Source organism: Pygoscelis adeliae, unplaced genomic scaffold (genome assembly GCF_000699105.1).
Source record: "Pygoscelis adeliae isolate BGI_AS28 unplaced genomic scaffold, ASM69910v1 Scaffold130, whole genome shotgun sequence".
Classification (NCBI taxonomy): Eukaryota; Metazoa; Chordata; class Aves; order Sphenisciformes; family Spheniscidae; genus Pygoscelis; species Pygoscelis adeliae.
Genome location: NW_008824031.1, coordinates 2,490,447 through 2,497,650, shown reverse-complemented (window position 1 = coordinate 2,497,650; position 7,204 = coordinate 2,490,447). Strand labels below are relative to the sequence as shown.

The following is a 7,204-nucleotide window of genomic DNA, read 5'->3' as shown; positions in this document are numbered from 1 at the left end:
TACCGGGGGGCCCGTACTGCCCGGGGGGTGAGACAGTTACGTCTGCCTCCTCCTCCTCGGGAGGTTCCCCCTGCTGCCGTGTCAAGCAGCCAGGTTTCTCGGAGAGGGAAGAGGCAGCCTGCCAGGTCTGTGTGGAAGCTGGTCAGGAGCAGGAGAGGTGTATCTGGGTTTTGGTTGAAGGGAACACTGAATCATTTTAGTGGTTTAATTTGTGAGGCTGTGAGGGATCGCCTGGGTCATTGAATTTGGGTTGCTGCAGTCATGGCAAGCCCACAGAAAAGTCCTAACCCCTTGCCACAAGGCACTGCCTCACCTTCCCTTCCACTCCCACTCCACAGCACCATGTGGCAAAAGTAATGCTGTACCAAGACATCTGCGTGCTACCCAGAGAGTAAAGGAGAGAAATGTAACAACCGTGCATGAGGCTCTGCGTTGGAAGGGAATGGAAAATGATTGAAAATGGGAGAGTGTAGATCACTGTGCTCCCTGCCATAGGGGGAGACAAAAGAAACTACCAAAACCTCTCACAGACCCCAAATTTACCCCAAGTGTATGAATATAATGTGCCAGGTGAGATCTGAGCCTGAGAGATTTGTCACTTGGGATGTCAGCGTACACTGTTGCGACAATTAGCTGTGATAAGTGTAGCGGCTCAAAGGAAGGCAAAGAAACTGGAAGCCAGTTTGTGTAATCAAAGGCAGAATAATTCTCTCCATGTCCCTGCAGACATGCTGCAGGAATGTTGCTTTTGCACATGGGTGTAACCACAGTCTAAATGCTGTGAAAAATGGATTACAGTTGAGCTCCTTTCAAATGGTACTGTTCTAACAGCTGAAAACTACGTTGCATTAATAGTATCTAGAATGAGAACTACAAGTGTCGTTTATGAAAGATGAAGACATGAATATAGTCAGAAGGTGCAAGCTATAAAACACAGTTAAGCGTTTGTACTATCTCACAAAGTCCAGTATGTATACATTTCTGAATTCATGGGATGCCCTTCTTACTGTTTCACCGTATGTCCAGACAGGCCTGTTCTGCTTTGGCATCTTAATACCTTACACAATAAGCATGTCAGAAGCTTTGGAAATTTTGGCCACAAGCACATCTATTTATCAGCCTCAGTGACTGCAGCGGAAAAAGTATAAATCTAGCTGCTTAACAGTAAATTGAACTACAATGAGTTTTGGTCAACAAAAACAGACTAGAATTTGAGAACTGAAGTTTTTAATGAAAACAATGAAGTAGGACCAAGCTGTTACATATTCCATACAAAAGCACTGGAATCAAATAATTATTCTGAAACTGAAAGTAACACCGCTTTTAATTCTCTCGTGGAAGAAGTACCAGAAATCTGATTTTCAAAGCCTTCTGTCATAGGCTTTAATTTCTAACTTTGGGATCACCATTACTTCATGAAACAATTCCTTCCACAGACTGATCAACCTGCAGCTTAGCTAGTTAGCTGCCTTATCTGAAAGGCAATGCCAGGTTTCATTGTAAGCTGCCTTCTAGTTTCTAGATTGTCTTTTCAAAGACAACAAAACTTAATTGTAATTCTCTAAACAGCTCTGAGACCATGGGGCTAAAGTGATACAACTGTTTGCATTAGCTTGCAAATGGTTGTTTACATTTAGTCGTAGCACAGATCACATCCCAGACAACTCCTTTGCACCTCCAATGGCAAATTAAAGGCCACAATATTCTTTTTTCCTTGTAGTTAGTCAGATACTACCTTTATCCTATCTCTAAACCTTCATTTGGAAAACTTTCCAGTAAACTTTTGTTAGTGGTCCTACTAACTAATGATTGATATCCAGGCAAGTAACAGTTGTCTTATGTTGTAAATCACCAAGGGATAAGCCAGCAGATGGAAATAGAAGTTACTACTTAACAACATACTCTGAGAGCTTTTGAACTGGAATTGAACAGAGTGCTGAAATTCATACTGCCTTGCAAGTTTCTCAGTAGTATTGTGGAGCAGGCTGAGTAAATGATAATGTATTTCCTAAATTTTCTTTAAAATGTACCATAAAATGGGAAAAATATTGGTTGTATTCAGATCTGTGGGATCTTTCCATTGATTTTAATTGGATCAAGAGTGCAGCGGGGAGGAGGTCCCTGAACTTCTTGGAGTTCTCTTGCTAACATCTTATTTGCACATTGTGGTTTTGTTTTGTAGTGGGGAAAATAAAATTACTTGGTTTTATGTCTGTAGTTTCAGCTCCATCGTGATCCTGCAAAACTCTTGACATATTTATTCTCTTCAGGTGATAACCATCAGCCAACTACAAGACTGTCACAATGAGTTTTGTTGAATATGGAGATACAATAAAGGATGGTGACACAGCTATTGTGTTCTTGGGCCATGAATCCATGTTTCCTGTGAAAGTCCAGCATGGCACTGTAACTCAGACTAAGTACGGGGTCATCAGGCATTCCACGGACCTCATAGGCAAGAAGTATGGCTCCAAAGTGACCTGCAGTAAAGGAGGATGGGTGTTTATTCTTCATCCAACTCCAGAACTGTGGACCATGAATCTTCCGCATAGGACGCAGATTCTGTATTCCACTGACATCTCTATAATCACCATGATGTTAGAACTGAAACCAGGCTCCATAGTATGCGAATCAGGTAATAATTAACGTGTTGAAATCCTCTAGTAAGAGCTAACACCAACACTTCCATGAAAAAACAGGCTTATCTTTACATTTTGCAAAAAGTCTCTTTTTTTTCCATTGTGTTTTTTTCGAAAAAAAAAATTTGGAAAATTTCCATAATTTTCCCAGCCTACACATTGAGTAATTCTATTTCATGTGCACGTGTTAACAGCTGCTGTTTCTTCAACACGTAATGTTACCTCAGTATGCTGGCCTTGTGTATGGGTATACCTTTGAGTATGTGTTTGATTAGTTCATCTTCTTAAAATAAATATATAAACATTTGTCCTTCCCTTTTCTGAAACTGTTGGCAAGTACTTAAAAAATATTTTTAAATATGTGCTTTGAATCGAAATTCAGGCATTGAATTTGCAGTTTGAGAGAAAATAGTTGAGATAAACTAGTGGAAGAGACTCTGATGATAGGGTGTTGAACTAATAAGGGAAATAACTTGGCAGCATTTATATACTGTGATACCGTGTAAGTACATATATTTCGTCCTTCTCTTCCTAAGTGTGATCTACTTGTAGCACTGCAACTGCGTGCAAAACCACTGTAGCTGTAAAATACAATGGATGATGTGTTCATCACAGGGCTGTGTTTTGTTTCTAAACTTGGTTTAACTTAATACAGCTTCCATGATTTTGCTGAATTTGCAAGTAAGAAGTGAAATTTTCTATTAATAGATATTTTCCTGGTTAGATACAGTTTATAATCATGCCTTCATGACTTTATTACTGCAGGCAGTATGAGGCTTGCTTGATTTGATGGCATCTCTGTAGTTTGGAAAAATATGAACTGAGGTAGTTCGTCCTTGTTTTTTTCTGGCTGTTTCCTTTGAACCTTTTTATGAAGTAGTTTCATACACTTCCCTCTCAAGCATAGAAATGGCAAAGGATCAGCATGATGCGGTTGTGCTGCACTGCCTTTTCTTACATTTAACATTTACTGTTCCCACCCATGCATAATTTTGGGCAACTTTTCAGGCACAATGACCACGTTCCAACACAATCAAAACGCCACTTATCTCTGCATCCAGTTGCACTCATTAAGAAACTGGTGGTACATGGAGCTGGTTGCTGTATAGCAGCACTCGAAACGGGCAAAGCCATAGGCAAAAGCCTCTGGTACTGCTAAAATGGTTGGGTCCTAAGAGTTTATAATTTGGTTTGTAGGATGATCAGGCATTTTTAGGGTTGTCATGGGAAGTAGCAGTATTGTTCATTGGGCAGTTCTTCACCTCTTCCCCTCCCTGCTATGTTTAGACAGGATGGGAAAAATAAACACAGCAAATTATTCAGGGTGGAGGAGATTTGAATTGCTCCATGTCCTGCCTCACTTGGAATAGATGAATGTTAAAATACAGAGCTGCACATAAAATGTTTTCAGTGATGTCAAAGGGACCTAGAAAGGATGAAAATGTTTAAAAGCTCATTTATCTGAACAGCTAAGAAATGGAAACACTTGATGAGGTAACCTATCCAGGTTTCCAAAAATGTTATGAGTCAAAAGTCATAGCCACAAACAATGCTTTTTGCTAATGGAAAACTGTCCCCAGGTTTATTTTAACGCCTATGTTGTCAAAGTATTATAACTTCAGCTTTCCAGGAAAAGTGAACAGTTTTACCGTTATAGTTGTGCTTGTATTGCTTGAAAGATTCACTGTTCACAAAGAAAGAAAGAAAGAAAAGAAAGCGTATATGAAAACCAAATTCATCTGGTTAACCTTGAAGCAAGAGATCTTACTGCAAATTTGCTTGCAACTGACCAAAAGTGGTGATTTGAATTAAAAATTTTACAGGTATTGACAACTGGAGCCTCCAGTGTGATGACATCTACTTTGGTGCCATCCTAAATTAGACAGTATTCAGTGATCCAAAATCATTAGTTCTAGATTAACCTTGTGCGGCCCAGACGGAACCAGCCCAATGGCGATTAACAGAAACAAGACAGGAAATCTGGTCTAGTAATGATATTTGAGTCTGCTTCCTGCTGGTGCTGTTTTCAGATGTATTTTGAGCATTAATTAGCATGGAGGTCTGTCTTTTTTATTACTTGAAATTGAACTGATACACATAGTTGCTGTACGGACTGGCAAAGCAGGCACTGTAAAGAGGCCAGGCTCTTTTCTCTTGTCTTACTAATTAGACTGTGGAAGAGTGCCCTGCATTTACCCAGTGTAAGCAAGCAGAATTGTGGATTAGTCTCCACAACTGTATGAAGAAAGGATCGATAAAGTAAGATGAAATACCCTCTGTGTCATGTTGTAATGCTGTGAATACGAGTGTAAATGATCTTTTGGTGTGATTATAAAAATTCAGTAGAATAACCAGAAGGCCTAATTCTGTATCACTTGCATTATGCAGTTTAAATTGATGAGTCATGATTTGTCATAAATTATATAAACATATTAATACAGTTTTTTACTATTTTTAATCATCTTTAATAAATACATAAAGAGCAAGCTTGTCAGCAGTGCATGCACCATTAAAATGATCCAGGCGTACTCTATTGAGGCTACAAGGGAACTCGGCATCAGCCTGATGTTTCATGACGGAGGTGTAGGAATATGATCCTTTTTGTGTTCTGCTAATTTCTAATTTATAAAGGTATGTTGAAATTTGAAAACTGTTAGCACCATTACTGGAACTACGATCTCTTGAAAGCATTGGTCCCTGGTCTGAGGAATTCCCCACTCTGATACAGTCTTTAACAGCCCGATCTTTCCAGAATTAAAGGATACTTGAGATAGCTGCTAAAATACCTGCTGTGGGTGGCCTGGTAGTGTGAAACTTTAATTCTTGTCAGGTAACTCTGATCCCATTTGCGTTCATTGCATGTGCAGCTGCTGCCTAGATAAAGCAATAAACTGAATCTTTTTTTTTGTGTCGCCACACTCTCCAAAACTAATCTTGATGTCAACTTCCCAGGCAAGGCTATTTTCAGTCCAGTGATTACAGCTGCCTGTAGTATAACTCCATTTTACAACAGATTTTGAGGTTTTTACATTTATTTTTATACTACACTGGAACCAATATGAAACCTTTCAGATATTTTTTCCAAACAAAAGTGTGTGGAACCCTTTTTTTTGTTTTTCTTTCCAGTCCCCATGTACCGAGGCTTTCTTACTGTCCTCTCTCCCTCGTGAGACCTGAACAACTGTCTGTCCTAACCCTCAGAATTACTCAGGGAATGCAGTACAGCACTGTGAAACCTCATTTAATCTGGTAAATCTCAGAAATGTTTCGGCTTCAATGGAGCATAGTATTTAGACAAAATGTAATTTAGTCAAAAGTATTCTAACCACCATCCCACTGATCCTTCAGCATTCAGCAAAATCAGACTCACATGAGCAAAAATGTTAATTGGATTTTTTGTTTCCCTTCAGCTAAATCCCAAATTAAAAATTGCTAAACCTTGTTCATTGCCACATAGCAATGGGTTTCCGAGCCCACAGACTGGATTTCTGAAGACTAAGGACAGTATTCTGGGTCCTCATGGCTTCTCTGTGGAGGAGTAATGAGAGCTGCCAGCCAGCCTTACACTAGAGCTTCTCAAAAACAATTATGAAATTTTCAAACTCACAGCCTGGGTATAGATTTTGTTAAGAGTACACTCGTAAAAAATTAATGAGGACTTAATGATTAATGGATACTTAATAAATTATTAATAGTTTATTGTGGAGTTCCAGCAAGTCAGCTGTATGCTTATGATTCGTCTGAAGTGCTTATAGACTTTTTTACAAATACTGCTCATGTCTTTAAATTTTTGTGGCGTAAGCGTATGTAAACTGTTTCCAGCCGTATCTTTACTGTAACGTACAGACCAAAGTTTGTAAGTACTAATTTGATTTTGGAACATGTTCATACTAATTAAGTCTATGTTTTATAATGTCTCCCTTATCTACCTCTTAGCAGCTGTTCAGGTTAGAGTGAGAGAAGAATTTGAAAACCCAATCCTTGCATAGCGCCTTTTGAAGTATAAGAAAGGCCTCATCAGTACAAACGTGAGAGAGTATAGTATTCTCTTGACATACCAAAGAACTGAACCAAAACTGTGGCCACATGAGGCATCACGGTAATGTATTCAGACTTGTGGCTGACCTGCAGTTGATGAGGAATGCTGTTCATACCGTAAAGCGTTTGTTTGCAGACTTTCTGGACTCACGTTCATCTTACCATTTCACTTGACCACTATGCGCCTTTCTCATGCAGCTCTGAACTTAACAATATTATGTCCGTTCTGCAGAAGATCCCTCCCTAAAGAACTCTGACTTTTGAATCTCTAAGGAAAAATTCTTTTCAGTCTTCACATTCCCATTCCTTTTGTAGGCAGTGCCAGCCTTGAAAACTTCCCTAGTATCCTTCCCCAACTCCTCAATCTGGTCAGTAAGCAGTGTCCCTCTCTGACCTCCAGCCGGCTGCCTAAAATGCCTATTTCAGTATGATGTCCACAACAGATAGGCAGGAGAAAGAGCTAATCTTCTGTAAAGGGAACTTCTTGATGTGCTGTTTCCTCTTTCGGCCACTGGCTCATCTTGAAA

At 39.5% G+C, this 7,204-nt stretch overlaps 1 protein-coding gene across 1 annotated transcript in view; it reads left to right on the top strand.

Annotated features, from left to right (window-relative positions):
• The first annotated feature begins 2,269 nt into the window (after positions 1-2,269).
• The window catches only part of TRMT61A (tRNA methyltransferase 61 homolog A (S. cerevisiae)), a 20,242-nt gene continuing 15,307 nt past the window's right edge, over positions 2,270-7,204 (top strand). Inside the window, exon 1 of the mRNA XM_009327799.1 lies at positions 2,270-2,635. Within this exon, the coding sequence (XP_009326074.1) occupies positions 2,305-2,635 (331 nt within the window). The 5' untranslated portion in view covers positions 2,270-2,304. The remainder of the gene's footprint in view (positions 2,636-7,204) is intronic.